Source organism: Folsomia candida, unplaced genomic scaffold (assembly GCF_002217175.1).
Source record: "Folsomia candida strain VU population unplaced genomic scaffold, ASM221717v1 Fcan01_Sc030, whole genome shotgun sequence".
Taxonomy (NCBI): Eukaryota; Metazoa; Arthropoda; class Collembola; order Entomobryomorpha; family Isotomidae; genus Folsomia; species Folsomia candida.
This window is the reverse complement of record NW_019091222.1, coordinates 1,453,423-1,471,184: the sequence shown is the minus strand read 5'-3', so window position 1 is coordinate 1,471,184 and position 17,762 is coordinate 1,453,423. Positions and strand designations below refer to the sequence as shown.

Genomic DNA, 17,762 nt, shown 5'->3' with positions numbered 1-17,762 from the left:
CTTATTAGACATAAATATTACTTTTGGTTGTGTGGTAACAAAATATGAATTGATGAGAAAATTAATCAAGAGGAGAAAGCGTATATATTTGCTGCTGTGCAAGTTGAGATACATAATTAACAATGCAAAAAATCTGTAGAATTTTATTTTATAACTATTTTTTCGTTTTCTTTGACATTATGAGCATCATATTTAAGAGTTGCACATGATACATATTTATTATTACAAATAATGACAATATACATGCATGTCAAATGAAATGGATGAAATAAATAAATATGTACATATGTCAGAACATATGCATGGTGGAGGTTAAGACTGAGTTTCGCCCTCATCTCCTTAGCCGGCTGCCAATGTGGCTCAGTGAGTAGAAGAGTTCCTCACCTACTTAACCGTAGTAGCGGGCTGAAAGTCGCACCGGTCAGGGTGCGAGTTCGAATCCAATCCCCCCCACTTTCTTTGTGGGGTTTTTTTGTATTTACAAACAATGTAACTCTTTTTTTATTTTTTTTGGAAATATATATTATTAGATTTATGAACTCAGATTATTTATTAAGACATTCATACATATTTCATCAATACAACTATAAATACATCGTCGGCCTAATTTTAAATAACCCTAAGTGCAGTCTCGTCTCAATTTTAAATAACCCTAAGTGCAGTCTCATCATAATTTTAAATAGCCCTAAGTGCAGTCTCATCTAAATTTTAAATAGCCCTAAGTGCAGTCTCATCTTAATTTTAAATACCCCTAAGTGCAGTTTCATCTAAATTTTAAATAGCCCTATGTGACATATAAAAACCCCTAACTGCAACTTAACTTTCAAATCATGCATAATTAATTAGTTGTGATAAACTACGGTATGTTTTTTATAATTAGAACTTTTTTCTTGAATTTTTTGGTATGTAGATTAAGTGGCCGACCTTCTAATCCCAAATACATTGGAAATTGACATGGTCACCAATTTGTCAGTTTTTGACCCATTTTCAAAGTTTTGACCGTTTTCTAAGCCTCCTACATTTCTACGAAATATATATTTTCAGAATTTTCAAATACGACCACACCCCCTTGAAATGAGGGTCAGAAGTTAAAAAACTATGTTAATTAATGAAATTGAGCTTCAAAGCGGCAAATTCTAATTGTATGGCGAAGAAATAAACCGACAAATAGGTCATCCTCCTCAAGGTTGAGGTGGTCACATGCCCCACCCCAGTGGGTGTGGCTCTCCGCGACTTTTCGACTTTTGTCAATACATGGGTTGTGATATGTCATTTCTCGCAGCTCGATAAGGACATTCCGATGCAATAATTAAAATTCACAACCCACACGCCCAGTGGGTGTGGCTCTCGGCGACTTTTCGACTTTTGTCAAGACATGTGTTAAACTAATCAGAGTATCAGACAGTATCATTATCACTGTATGATACTCTATGATTACAAATTAGATTTTTAAAGTATTATGCAAAGCTTCACTGAGGAGTGAAGCTTTGCATAATACTTATAATGATACTGTGTGATACTCTGATTAGTTTAACACAACTAATTAATTATGCATAATTTGAAAGCTGAATTACAGTTAGGGGTTTTTACTCGCTTTTATTTTTCACATAGGGCTTTTTAAAATGAATGCGAGAATACACTTAGGGGTTTTAAAAATTAACGAGCAACAACACTTAGGGATTTCTAAAATTAGGAAGAAGTTTCACTTAGGGGTATTTAAAATTAAGATGAGACTGCACTTTTAGGGGTTTTAAGAATTAGGCCAACGATGTTTCGACAAAAATCAAAAAGTCGTCGAGAGCCACACCCACTGGGGGTGTGGTTTGTGAATTTTAATTTAATTTTTGCATCAGGATCTCCTCATTGCTCTGAGAAAAACGACATGTCACAACACATGTTTTGACAAAAGTCAGAAATTTACCGCGAGCCACGCCCACTGGGGGTGTGGTTCGTGAATTTTAATTATTGCCGGGAGATCTCCTCATCCAGGTGAGAAAAGTGACATATCAAAACCCATGTTATGACAAAAGTCGAAAAGTCGCCGAGAGCCACACCCACTGGGGGTGTGGTTCGTGAATTTTAATTATTGCGTGGGGATCTCCTCATCCAGGTGAGAAAGGTGACATATCACAACCCATGTTTTGACAAAAGTCGAAAAGTCGCCGAGAGCCACACCCACTGGGGGTGTGGTTCGTGAATTTTATTTATTGCGTGGGGATCTCCTCATCCAGGTGAGAAAAGTGACATATCACAACCCATGTTTTTATAAAAGTCGAAAAGAGGCGGAGAGCCACACCCACTGAGGTGGGGCATGTGACCACCTCAACCTTGAGGAGGATGACCTAGGTGTCGGTTTATTTTTTCGCCATACAATTAGAATTTGCCGCTTTGAAACTCAATTTCAGTAATTAACATAGTTTTTTAACTTGTGACCCTCATTTCAAGGGGGTGTGGTCGTATTTGAAAATTCTGAAAATATATATTTCGTAGAAATGTAGGAGGCTTAGAAAACGGTCAAAACTTTGAAAATGGGTCAAAAACTGACAAATTGGTGACCATGTCAATTTCCAATGTATTTGGCATTAGAAGGTCGGCCACTTAATCTACATACCAAAAAATTCAAGAAAAAAGTTCTAATTATAAAAACATACCGTAGTTTATCACAACTAATTAATTATGCATGATTTGAAAGTTAAGTTGCAGTTAGGGGTTTTTACTCGCTTTTATATGTCACATAGGGCTTTTTAAAATTAACATGAGACTGCACTTAGGGGTATTTAAAATTAACATGAGACTGCACTTAGGGCTATTTAAAATTTAGATGAGACTGCACTTAGGGCTATTTAAAATTATGATGAGACTGCACTTAGGGTTATTTAAAATTGAGACGAGACTGCACTTAGGGTTATTTAAAATGAGGCCGACGACATACATATTTCATACATATTTCATACATACAACTTAATACAATGAATAAAATGATCAAAAAATACAAAATGTTGACTTAATTACTAACTTAAATGATTGTGCGTTAGAGAGTAAAATGATTTGAAGTGCATACATAACTTTAATACAAAAAATTAAGCTAAATCTTTTGCGTCTCAGATCGCTGCCACCACTTCCATTGGACGCCCGGCGTCAAGTATTTCCAATTTTCGCTTCCGCACGTTGATTGTTGTTGGGGTTTGATACTTCTGGTATCCCAAGTACCACAGCACCTTTTAAAATACAAGATAATCATTTATTTACCAGTTACGATAATTTGCATGGAACAATTTTAAATTACGGTGCAAATATGTGAACAGCAACCCAAAGTACGTGCGCCTTGTTTGCATTTGCAATAGAAACCTTTTATGGCGTCAGCACCTTCATCATTGGGGTCGGAAGAATATTCGATCCAAAGATCATGGGCTTTGTTCGCCGTAAATCTGGATTCGATCTTGGCTCTCACGATGTTGGGAAACTCTGAATTCAGCTTGATTTCGAAGTTGGTGGAATTTTTCATGTGTAACGTCGCATATCTTTTGGCTAATCCGATTTGATACACTCCAAGTGTAATATCTTCCATGTCTTCGATGGAAAGTTTCGGGAATTCTGGAAATTGATCCAGCGAGGCTTTTTTCCATTCCTGGGTCCGCCGATCCATTTTCTCCACTTCCACTCGCTTTTGTAACACATTCTCCTGGTCGACGAGTTCCAGGGCTCGTTCGGCTATCTTGTCATGTTTTGGGGAGTGAGTGGAAAGAGGAGGACAGAAACAGTTGATAAGCGCGCATCCAATTCTGAACAACATTGGAAGTTTTTCGAGGTATCCTGAAATTGCAGTGTAGCAAGATTTAAAAATTGCATCCCAATCATACAATCGTTGACATGAATACATAACAATTATACAAACTTACCTCCAGGGACGGTTTCTCTGAATAACTTGAACTTTTTCTTAATTCTCCCGTTCACTGCTTCCACCAGCCATCTAACCAGGGTTACTCGTCTTGACTCATTTCCTTGTGTAGTAGTAAATTGCTTGTCCTCTGAGTCCATCAGTTCTGGCATGTGTGTAAGGTGTCCAAGACGAAGCAGCATCTGAATCACGTCCCTAAACCCCCTGTCCAGAATGTGGTGATCCCCGGGTTGTAGATAAGGAGAATCAGTAGGTAGCTCTGACAGGATGGATTTTAGGATCCCAGCATCATTATTTTTACCTGCGAGAAGTAATTGCGGATCAGTTGTCAGTCCAGAATTTGTCATATTTTCCTGATTTATTGTTAAAATCCACTTACCGTTAGCATAATAGGGACCACACGCAGCCAATATATACCCAGATGGAAGAACGATCATAAATGGTTTGACCAAGTTACGCTTTTTCTGACCAGAATACGTGAGTTTCTGTAGATGAAAATCCGCTGGCTTCTCAATGTAGACATACGTTCCGTCCATGATGAGAAATAGTTTGGTCGGGTCGTCTTCTTTAAATAACTTGGAATATATCGGTCTGGAGTGGTCACGAACGGCTTGTTCACGAGACAAGTGCTCAAATCCAAGGTACTTCTTAACGAAGTTGTTGTCCAAAGCTGTTGCCACTGCGTCAATGGTTTCGCTCACGCAAGACTGGTTGGTTATTCCAAATAGACTGCCCAAGACTTTCTACATAGAATGGAATAAAAACATTGAGTACTAATTTTACTAAATTCTGCTATAAGAATAGATTTTATATATTGCACCTGAGACAAGTTGTGGCGAAGCAGCATTAGGAAGATGGCTAAAGCATTTCTGGTGCTCCTGTTCACACTGTTATGGACGTGTCCGGATATTTCTGTCAGCAACGAATTAAATTGGATCTTGGAGAAGCCGACAAGGTTGGGATAGTCGTCCTTATTCACGTCAGTATAATCATCGAAGTTGTAGCGACGTCTTCTAGCACCTATCTTGTATTTGTTACTGCTGAGATTCAGAATCCACTGTGCAAGCTCTTCATCCGACATCAAAATACCATGCTTAGTCGGGATGATCAAATCCATCGCTTCATCCGTAAAAAGTTTTCTCTCAAGGTGTAAAGCGCAGCAGCGATTATCATGTGGGATGTATATTTCTTTCTCTGTCCAAACTTGAGTGATGGCGGATTTGGGAATTCGATGTCTGCCAGAGTCGTTATTGCATATAAAGCACCGCTTCTGCGTGGATCCAACAGAGTTGATAGTCGGAAGTCGCCGGGATTTACTTGACGTAGAGCTGGACATCGATACTTGAGAGATAAATGAGTCGTGACCTTGAGAAGAAATGGTTGATGCCTGCGAATGATTTCCGGTCGTGGTCATTGTGATAGTTGTTCCCTGAGTGCTCCATTCTGACACGACTTCGCTTCTGCCGCTGATTGAAATAGCCATTGGGAACTCATCGTGGGATGCAATATCTTGTCCACCTGGTACATAGATGAGATGGTTACTATCTTCTTGTCACAATTAAACATACTTCACTCACTATTTAAATGGAAGTCATCTAGCTCCATATCCAGTAGTCCATACTCGAAACGATCAATCTCTTGCTGAACAGCTTCGTCGTCGCAACCATCGCGAGCATCTTCATTGCCACGAACAGCGTCGTCCTCACCACGATAATAATCTTCCTCTCCGCCACGAGAATCATCTTCTTCAGCGCCATGAGCATCATGTTCCTCTCCGCCACGAGAATCATCTTCCTCAGAGCCACGAGAATCATCTTCTTCAGCGCCACGAGCATCATCTTCCTCAGAGCCACGAGCATCATCTTCCTCTCCGCCACGAGAATCATCTTCTTCAGCGCCACGAGCATCATCTTCCTCAGAGCCACGAGCATCATCTTCCTCTCCGCCACGAGAATCATCTTCTTCAGCGCCACGAGCGTCATTTTGTGCGACACGAACACCACCTTCCTCTGCGTTAACTTCTCCGCTCAGATTGGCCCTCCGTTTCGACCTTGTCTGTTCCGGAAAAATTGGTACAAGGGTTGGAGCAATTGGAGTTTTCCGGACGAAATTCTTCAAACCGAGAGGTTTTAATTGACCCCGTATCTGGAATTATATTTAATTATTAAATAAGCGTCCATTTATACAAATATCAACTTACCTTCATATAGCATCCTTGACAAATGATCTCCTTTTTATCGCTATCGTCCGATTTTCCATTCATGTAAGCCTGGTAAAGTGGCCATAATGAAGGCTGCCCTAATCGACTCCGTTTTTGGGTGGTAGTAATATGATGATTACAATCTTCCATGAAACACTTTATATTTGGCATTTTTGAAGTAGTTGGTGCGAGATGATATGTGGGGTGAGAAGAAAGTTTTCAGAAGTAATTTTTTATTTTGCAAAAACATCACTATTGATTGTTGATTTTTTTTATTTTACAAAAAAAAATCAACCATTAGCAACAAAATGTATGAAATAAATCAGTAAAAAGTGGGTTACATATGAGAAATGCATGCAAAACTATGTATGGTTGTGGTCAAAAATCATGGTATCGTAATTGCGCCGGTTTTTTTATGTTTGTATTTTCTCAATCTTCAACACATTTGCAATTTAATAAAAATAGACTCGAAAAACCGGCGCAATTACGATATCATTTTATCCGGCCCCAAAGTTGAGCATAAAATTCGATCACTGTCTTTGAAATTATGTATTTCGCCTAAGGGTCTAAGGTTTCCAAAACAGTCGGGATTTTGAAAATCCGTCAAGAACTGACCCCACAGCAAATTTACAAGTTTCCAATGTATTTAGTTATGGACGAGGTCGGCCAACTCGTTTTAGAAAAATTAGCATTGGCCGAATGTCTATTAATTTGAGATGAACCATAAATATCTTCCTGAAATATATGTTCATGGAATGCCTATTCATAGTGCTAAGCGCAAAAAATAAATTAATCGTAGTGAAAGGTTGACGTTAATCAAAACGGGCGTGTTTAAAAATATCTAATTTGCACGTAAAAATTAAATACCAAAATATGGCTGGTTAACATCTTCATGAACCTATTTTTTTTTTTTTTAAGTTTTTTCACATTGTCAAATTTTGGAGCCTGAAAAGTAAATTATATCAATACATACATTGCATTCGGGAAGGATTTGTTACCAGTTTTCTAAGAGTGTACACATCGACAATAAAAACACTACAAAAAATGATGCAAATGAATGTTGAAGAATGTGCAACTTCCAGAGTTTGACGTGCTATGGACTTTTATAACAAAATTATGATTTGAGTACCAAGGTGAGCCAAGGTGACCCAATGTATTTATAGGGCAATATGGGCTTACAACCGTCTCAAATTTCCCCCACCAAAGTTTAGGTCATTTTTATAGAACCACTTTTAAGGAAGTCCACTTTTTCAACAAATTTTATTTTACTATATTTAGGTTAAGTTTAGGAGGGGATGATTATCAATCTTACACCCCCAGATTTTGATACCGTTTAGGCAGACTATTCTCCTACTTAATGAGAGTACTAAAAGCACAAGAGGTTTATTTTATGGTCCCATTTGCGCCTGACACACCCACTCAAAAATGTCAAAAATATGCTGTTTTCAATCGTCTAAATCTATACGAAACATGCAGTTTTGATCTGATTTTGAAATTTCATACATCATCGCAGTCCCAGATAGTTACTTTCTCATATCCACTGTCAAATTCAAATTTTTGCAAAATTTTCGCTTTTCGGAAATATTGGGAATACAACAAAATTACGAAAAAATTTTCTTGCAGAATATGATAAAACAACTATTTAGGACTACAATGGTGCAAGAATTATCGAAATTTGATGAAAATTGGATTTTTGACAAAGGTTTGTGTACGGCAGTTTTGCGTATTTTTACTCGAATATGTGTGGAAAAAACTTATGCGATACTACACATTTAAATATCGTCCCATTCAATCTGAATTATTAATTCTCTAATTAAATTATGCATAAACTGCTTTTTGGAGTCAAAGCCTTACATTAGTTTTTTCGTTACTTAATTAATTAAAATTCCCGACTTAACAAGAGCAACAACTAGAAATAAGTTACTAATTTCGTATTTCACATTTTTAATTTAAATTTCATTATATAAAAACTACTTCTTAAAATTCCCATGATTTTAAGTTAATAAATGTTTGAGACATTTCGCGAAAATAAAGTTGTAATTTCCCATAAATACAAAATAGTGGCAAAATATACTAAAACTGTGCTATTTTGCCCACGACTTTGAGACACTAGAAAATCATAGGATTCAGTATTTATATTAATGACTAATCGTAGCAATCGGTGTTACCGGAAATTCATAATCTCGACTATTAATTTGCTAAATTAATTAAAATACCCAGCAGACTTCCCCCCATGAACAGCTTCCCAAAAATTCAACTACCATTATCCTACGCTCTTAGAAATAATCACAGGGGTAAGTGCACTTTTTACACTATATGAAGTAAAGTTTACTAAATCCAGAGTAACGCTTACTTGATTCGGAGTAAACCTTACTTCATATAGTGTAAAAAGTGCACTTACCCCTGTGATTATTTCTAAGAGTGCATCGCCTAACATTGACACAGTTATATCTCAAACAATTGGAGAGGTAACAATTTGAAATTTTGCGTGATCAGTATTTATGGTACCCGGTCCTAAGACCCGTTTCTAAATTCGGGTCCGGGTCCCACCTGGGACCCGACCCGTTGCGAGCACTGGTTTTAATCTAATTTGTAATTTGTTTTAGAAAACCCCACAAAAAGCCACAAAACATGTAAAAAAAACCCCTCAAAAACCCACAAACCCCGAAAAGACCTCCAAAAACGTATGGAATGCAATGTTTATTGCAAAATTATATAAGGCAATGCACATACGTAATTTCCTCCTCCTCAAAGTTGTTGCAACCTTGACGGAATACGACCTACATATGGTCGCCGTAGATCCATAAAGTACCAAGTTGAAAACCAGTTGGGACCATAAAGTACCATTTAGTATTTTAATAACGTACAAAACGGTACTTTATGGTTCCAACTGGTTTTCAACTTGGTACTTTATGGATCTACGGCGACGATATGTACTTTTGTACAACTGAACCCAGTAAAATGTTCGCAGATGTCATTTTACAAAACAAATTTTGACTGATGTGGTGATATTGGCATGGCAACATTAATCTTTTAAACTTGGCTACTCGAAACCTTGGTACGGTTACATCATTTCGGGGTTCGGTTGTACATATTTGTAAATGCTGGACAATTAAAACCCATGATGCTCAGGTCGAAGTTGATTGATTTATTACCGATAAAAATTCTTCCTCGTCTCTTACGTCCTGTTGTTAGTTTCACACTCCATATTGCATAACACCTTATACTGTTCATACATTCATTCATTTAATGACAAATGAATAAATTATTCATTCAATATTCAAAAATTGAATGAATATTGAATGAATGTTTTAAATACTCTGATTTTTAAATAAATGAATATTGAATATCTATTCAATTCGTGTGAATGAATATTTTTTTTACCACGCATTTTTTACTTACTGCTGAATACATAGGGAAAGTTGAGAAATTCATCTATGTAATACTGTGAATTTTGAATAAAATGAATATGTAATGAAGGAATGGTGAATAATAGATAAATGTAGAATAATTGGTGAATATTTTTTACATATTACGAATGAGATATTATCTATATTATGATTATTTTTTTGAAGGCTTTGAATGAACGAAGTTTGAATGAATAAATAGTTTTTGAACATGTATGATACTGTTATGTATGCCAAAGTTATTGCGAAACAATTTAGTTAAAACATATATGTAGTTTGCCTATAAATAAACCGTTAAACGCATGTAACGAAGGGGTGAAACCGAGAACTTTATAACATTTGTGATGTCACATAGGTATCAAATTTAACATTTGGTGTCAGTTAACAGTTAACAAACTGTCATTGTACAATTTTACGTTCTTTGAGGTCAAAACGGATGTCACCATTGAATTCGGGGTTAAATTTCAGTTAAAATTGACATATATATCAGATATAACGTTTAGTGGTCTTTCAGTGACCTCCCAGTGACCTTTGGTGACATTTGAGGTCAAAATGAATGTCACAATTGAATTCGGGGTTAAATTTCAGTTACAATTGACATATATATCAGATATAACGTTTAGTAGTCTTTCAGTGACCCCACAGTGACCTCACAGTGACCTTTGGTGACCTTTGAGGTCAAAACGGATGTCACCATTGAATTCGGGGTTAAATTTCATGTCAAATTGACATATATATGTAATTTAACCCCTTTGTGACCTTTTGACCTTGAAGGGTTTGACCTACAGTGCCCATCTTCGAACTTGACCTTTGTTTTTGTATCAAGTATTTATGTTCCAAATTTCAAGTCAATATGTTAATCCGTTCTTGAGTTATCGCTCGGACGGACGGACGGACATATCAATCTTATAAAGGGGTTTCACCCCTTAATAAATACTTGGTAATTTCCCAAATAACAATCCCGATTGCTTGACGTGTTCACCGAAGTGACATTCATCGATAGTCTGACGAAAATTTTTTGTTAGCTTATATAACATCCTGGTCGCTTATCATAATTCGCAGAATGCAAGCAAGATTGCGGATATAAAATGGATGGGATCCACCCAGTTGAAATCATTGGCATAAACGCATCACACAATTCAACATGTCTCTCAGCACGAAGGCCGTTTACTTCGTCACCCTTCTGGTACTGTGTCACCAATTTGAGCCAACAGGTCAGCACATTTAAAATTCAATTAATTTAATTATCGTGTTCTAATTCTAAATAGCCCTAGTTTCCATCGATGCTTAATGTTAAAAAGGTCTAGAGTACTTGTTAAACTATTGGACATATGGCTTTTTAAAATTAAGCACTGATGGAACTTAGGTCTATTTAGAATTAAGCATCGATGGAACTTAGCGCTATTTAGAATTAGTACGACGTTATATCAATAAATTTAATCCTCCATCAATCCAATATTTAGCCGCCGTATCCTGTGGCGACGGTTGGACGCCTTTCGAAAATTCAAAATGTCTTAGATTCTACGACAACTTTGAAAACAAGGACGTGGCTACTCTGACGTGCGCCTCTATACCTACTGAACCCGTCAACACGGCAAGTCTGCTATCGATAAAGTCACAACCTGAGCAGGATTTTATGAACAGCTGGCTCTTCCAAGAACTTGGAGTGCTGAACAGCATCTGGTTAGATGGCGTCCGATTCAACACCACCCATTTTGTCTGGGAGGACGGCGACTCCATGTCCTTCCTCAACTGGGACGACGGATATCCCACAAATCAAACGGCAGAGAATCTCTGCATGGAGATGTCACCCAAGTCGGGACGACGGGAAATTGGAGCTACTGACGATGGAAAATGGAAGGACGTTCCCTGTTCGAAAAGAAATTTAGTCGTTTGCGAAAAGAAGCCCATGCTGACAGTTCCAGAGCTTCAAGATATAGTGTTCCAGCTACGAGACAATCCGGGTAAGGGTACAAAACAATTGTGCAAGAATATGTATATAACAAGTAACAATTACTACATGCATAGGTTGTTGCTAAATTGTGTATTTAGACTTTTCTAACGCATAATTAGTCGCAATCCGAATTTTGCCACACTCTCGTTGCTAATTATTAAGTAGCAAATTGAAATCTGTTTTCGCCATCATATATATGACCCTAGAAGGAGGATCCTATCTGCTTTTGGGGGCAGCCGGGCCACACCGCTTGACACCAGGGGTGTGGTCGGGGCAAAATGAGATTTTTACAAAAATTGAATCTATAGATGAAATACCATGAAATTAAGTTTCCCTCGATGTCATAGGAGTGGTTGGGGTGAAATGAGTATGAAGCTAGTTTCTTATTTGCGTTTACGTTTGTTTGTCTTAGAAAGAAAATTGTTTGTTTTATTTTAGTTCCAATTGGTTTCATCTACGTCCAACTGCCACTGCATCCCTCGCCACAAACGTTATGGCCAAATCTAATCTGGCGCAACGTGTCGGATAGTTACGCAGGCTTGTTTTTCCGAACAGAGGGAGGTACAGCTGCTGCCTTTGGTACAGTACAAGATGAAAGCAGCAATAGGCTCACTACAGTAACTCATGCATCTACGGTTAATTCGACCTCCAGCGTTACAGTTCCGAGCTCTGGATATTCCGAATATCTGCTCACCGGGCACGCTGCATCCACAAATACGCATGACGATAGCATACGTTTTCGAAATACTGGGTCCGAGACTCGTCCACGAAATATGGCTGTGAGAATATGGGAGCGATTGTAAAAAGTAATGACTAAATTTTGTTGAAAAAGAATTGTATCGATTAAACTTTTTCATAATTTAAGCCGGTTCGTTATGTGATTGTCAATAATTTAAATAAAATTATACTATATAACCGGCAATAACAATAACTTATTGGCAGTAATTTCTATGATTTTTGCTAACAAACTTAATGCTTGAATCCCCATTCTGTTCACCCACACGGTTTTGGGGGACATTGCATGTGAAAGAGATTGCTGGAAAACTTGGAGTTGGTTCAAATACCGTCAAATTGTGGACAAACATGAAGTCAACAAGTTCCAAAATTCCGTCAGGCCTATCCACTATAAACATTGACCAAGTAGTTTCAAAATGTCAACCAAATCAGAGGGATACACCTCACACTATCGCATTTTAAGTAGTTGAGTCGATAGGTATACATATTAATTCGTCCTTATTATTTATTCACATGTAAAATACTCATTTTATAGATATTTCGATACATATATGTATACCCTGGCACATAGTTTGAACAAGCTTATAAAGTAGAAAACTAATCAAACCCTTCAAATTGCTGTCCTGCTGCCTGGAGAAATGAGTGTGGGGAGCAATTAGTGAGACTGTTTCTGTACTTATTTACATAAGTTGCCACGCTCGCCTTTGTTCTTGTTTTTTGCTACAAATATTGAACGCCGTTTCCGATACGTGCATATCTACCTTACGCCATCAAAGAGCTGGGTTTGCATCGGCTACCTTACTCGCGTGAGCTTCAATTTGAGTTGGACAGGCAAAGAATTGAATTCTGCAAATTTTTGATGATGTAACACATGGACGTTCCCTAACATAGCATTTTCATGTGGACGACGTTTCCGCTTGGAAATTAAAAGAATTTTAACATTTATGCAGCGAGTAATGATGCAAAACTTACGTGCCAAAGGAAATGAACTGAATATTCATCAACAGGAAATTTTAACATTCTGCTTTCGATTGTTAGCGAAGGACGGTCGAAATGCTAGGCTTATAGCAACCGGAAATTTTTGTAGAGCCTTGAAACCTAAAGGGTAATACTTTATGGGTATTATCATATTCGACGGCAGCTCCCTGATTTTATCCCTGACCAACACTACATATGTGTGCATCATAATTTGAAAATGGGAGAATTGAAAAGATATACACCTTGGTAGAAGTGGACGATGAATTAATTACCAGAAGATATGCGTACACATTTCATGCAAAGTTCTACGTAGATGCTTGTAAATTTTTCGTGCTCAACTACGTGGTTTGTTATAACTTTCCCCTCAATTGGCCCAGCCGGATTAATGATGTTGCCAACTAACTTGATCTTCGTCCTGTACGTTGCAGTACGTCTACATTGCTCGGCGGGTGCGTCCGTTTGGGAAGGATTGTTTCTCGAGGCCGATTTAACATTCGTACTCACTCAGCAGTGTAATAATTCAGCAGATGTCGGCTTTGATTTCACTTATTTTGGTTCAGTAATGGCCGAAAATCTAAATACGCCGATCCGTCTCCTTTATCGAATGCCATCAGACCTCATCTTGTCTGGCAAATTCTACTTGCACGAGGCGATTCTGGAAAAAGTAAGGCGACATCAGGTCATTTTTATCCCGCTAGACAACGCCAAAGGGTATGAATTTACGCGTCACAAACCTGAATACCCTATTCATCACGTCGAAATTGTTTTTCGACCAAACTACATTTTTGCTAGAACAGGAATTCACCGCGATGTAGCCACTTTTGCCCCCATAGCTCGATTCATAAGGTCTGCAAAGCTCATACTATTTCTAGACGGTATCAGCTCTCCTCTATTCATCCCATGTTTGACGTGTGACCCTGTCAGTATCTTCTCCCAACCCGACACTATAACCTCCCTCTCAAACATCTCGCAAATCTGGGCAGCCAAAAACAGGGACATGCATAAATACTTGGTATTCGTTAATGACAAGGTAGATGTCAAGTGCGGCCTGCTTCACGGGGGAGTAGTAAGACTCCCTGATCAAGAGTATCAACAGTATCCTGATTTCTGTCCTGTTGCCACAATTGCGGAAAAGTATAATTTATCACTGCAAGAGTACCAAAAGGATTACAATGTAACAAACCAAAGAAATTTTGGCTTAGCCTTATTCCACAAAACTGCGGAAGCCCTGTCGAATGATTATGTTTATCAAGTAGACCTCGTATACATCAAGTTCGTAACGATTACCAACCCTCCATCCCCGGGAGGAAGCGGGATTGATACATTTGTGTTGCCTTTGGATATGGAGAGCTGGATTTGTCTCTTTGTTACTATTTTTCGGTTGCTGGATTTTTAAGTCTGCTTGCACGACCGAGCTCCTGGACAAATTTTTCTGCTCTTATGGCAGACAGGCTAATCACTGTAACAAATATATTTCTAGGAAATGCTTGGAGATTGTAGCGGGAAAGCGTTGTAAAAACCAAGCTATCTTCTACCCGAAGTATAGTGTCTTTACTAGATATTTAAGTGTGCCTTGCTCGTTGGAATTAAAGAAAGTGGCGAGTGAATTAAACGTTGAATTTATCTACTTAAACTAGATTTTATTTAAACGATTATTAATAAAGTCCACACAATTCAGAGCTCTGGAACAACACGAGTTGATTGGTGACTTACATTTAATTACAAATTGATCGTGTGCAGCAAAAAAGAACTAACAATTCCTAAACTTGACTGCCTACCACGACGACTAAAATACGACTTGACTGACTTAGACGATTGCTAAACTCCAAGTGACTGACTATTTCTACTTACTTACTTACTACGACTTAAGACAAAGAACGACGCGCACCCAAATTCCCTCCCCGTCATCTCCATGGCAACCACCACCACGTCACGGGGCAATTATAGACGCGTACTCAATAAATTAGTCAAACCAAAATCGGAGAAAACCATTTCATTCATACAAATTGGTTTATCACCTTGACAAATAAAAAAATCACTCCAAATGGGTTCCCGTAAATTTCATATGCACATTAAATATTAGATATATTTTTTAAACTTACAGAAGTTTTGAAAAACTAAGCATAAAACTAAATTGGCTAGTGCAGTTGCACTTTTATTATTTTGCTTGAAATTTTTATGCAAAATTTCATACAAGATTGACACTGAATTTTCTGTTTCTGCGTTGCTTCAAACTTAATTGGAAGTTTATTTTATTACATTTAGATTTAGACTTAACTATCTATATACTTATTGATAGAAATTAGAATTCAATTATATCTAGTGTAAACTCGGGCGCCTTACGGCGCCCCCCTGGGATTTGGCGCCCCGGGAAACTGCCCGGGTTGCCCACCCCTAAATCGGGGCCTGCATGGGTGGGCGATTTTCAAAAAAATTGAAAAATCACAAAACTTTACAGTTTACAAGATCCCTTCAACGTGTTCAGTAAAAGTAGATGTATTAGTGAAAGATTTTTCCAGTCGATTAATAAAGAAGTAATATAATACCAAAGTATTTTCTAAAGTTCCAAATTTCAAACTCGTCTTGTAAAAATGTGTAAAAAATGTTATGAAAAACAATATGAGCGTTTTACACTCATATCGTTCAAAAGAGACCATAAAATAGATGTCTGGTGGGGGCGCCTGAAAAAAGCTTCTTTAGGATGGGCGGAAGGTGCCACTTTCAAAGCGGTGTTTCGACCATTCGAAGCAAAGAAGGAAAAATTGCACTATAGCGGCCTAGCTCGGATTTGGCTGAAATTTTGGGAATACCCTACGGTCCCCTCAGCAAGAAAATACCATTTTTTCGCGGCGGTCTTGAAAAATAAAATTCCTAGAAATTTTTGAAATTTTGTTAAAAATCATTTTTTTTGTCTCTGATTTTCATGAAAATCATTTTCCAGACTAATTGAAGTATCCTGAACAAGAATCTGAAGGAATTTTTGAAAAATATTAAATAGTAAAAAAGTTATCAATGTTTCAAGTAGTGTGCAAAAATTATTTGTCTTGGACGTTTCAGAGAATTCAAAGACTTTGTCTCACTTTTCCCAACGGTATAAATTTTTGGGGTAACATCAGATTTTCGGGATAAGATGAGATTTCTAGTTTCCACTTATCCTAGCTAGCTTTCCTAGGTAGCACTACTAGCTAGCTTTCCTAGGTAATACTACTAGCTAGATTTCCTAGGTAGTAGGCTAGACAAACATTCCACGCTTTCCGCGTACCTAACCTAACCTAACCTGCTCGCTTCGCTCGCTTAAATACGAACAATATCCCAATATGGGACAAAAAGTAATTTTTGCACAAAATTTCAAAAATTTGTAACTTTTTAGTTGTTTAATATTTTTCAAAAATTCCTTCAGATTCTTGCTCAGGATACTTCAATTAGTCTGGAAAATGATTTTCATGAAAATCAGAGACAAAAAAATGATTTTTATACAAAATTTCAAAAATTTCTAGGAATTTTATTTTTCAAGACCGCCGCGAAAAAAAGGTATTTTCTTGCTCAGGGGACCATAGGGTATTCCCAAAAAAAAATTCAGCCAAATCCGAGCTAGGCCGCTATAGTGCAATTTTACCCAAAGAATAATTAGCTTCAACCTTTGTCTCGATCTGACCAAAATTTTGTTTAAATAAATTTTCTGTTTTGTTTTGTTTAATATACAAACTACAAACACATATTATGTGTGTGTAATTTGTTCGCTTCATTCTTAAGCGAATCATATGTAATATCCCGACTTAAATTGAACTTTTAATCAAAATTTATCCCCAAACAAGGTCTAGCTTATCTGAAGGTAATATCTTTAAAAACACAATTCTTTTTCATTACATTTAACAATTTAATCACTTCAAGCAATTTTCCTTTCATAATAGGGAATCATGTTGGAAATATATCCTTATTTAAAGTGCGCCCTTTAAATGGGTCTAATATCCAGAAAAAGGCAGCAAATTCACGATATTTGCAAATCAATATAATGCTTTATTACAAATAGAAAATTCCAATTATCCATACGGGTCCATCTCATCATGAGTTCGCATGTTTGCATAACGACAAATTTTTAGAAACATATTTAACCATCTTAAACCAGCCTTGGAGATGCCCAAATTCAGGAAACATTCTCCAAGCAAATAAATTGCGAACTTTATTTTTTGCGAAGTTGCCAACGTCGTAATGAATACCCCCAACTATGTGACGTAAATAAGAATAAACTAAATATCGTCGTACTAATTCTAAAAAGACTTAAGTGAAGTGGATCCTTAATTTTAATAAGACTTAAGTGCAGTCGATGGTTAATTCTGAAAAGACTTAAGTGTAGTCAATGTTTAATTTTAAAAAGACGTATGTCCAAGTATGTATTTACTTATGTCTAAATCTCGCGATATATAAAGAATGGTTTTGGCAAGACATAGCCATAAGTAAATACATACATACTTGCACGTAAATCTCTGTACTAGTTTTATTTGTGCGCTTACGTCTTTTTAAAATTAAACATCGACTGCACTTAAGTCTTTTTAGAATTAACCATCGACTGCACTTAAGTCTTTTTAGAAT

The 17,762-nt window shown here is 37.2% G+C and overlaps 1 protein-coding gene across 1 annotated transcript; it reads left to right on the top strand.

The window, feature by feature from the left end:
* Nucleotides 1-10,595: 10,595 nt before the first annotated feature.
* LOC110860255 lies at nt 10,596-12,388 on the top strand. The gene is made up of 3 exons (XM_022109308.2): nt 10,596-10,719; nt 10,969-11,469; nt 11,898-12,388. Exons 1-3 carry the CDS (start codon nt 10,650-10,652, stop codon nt 12,260-12,262), a joined length of 936 nt encoding a protein of 311 aa, XP_021965000.1. The 5' UTR covers nt 10,596-10,649; the 3' UTR covers nt 12,263-12,388.
* Nucleotides 12,389-17,762: the final 5,374 nt, after the last annotated feature.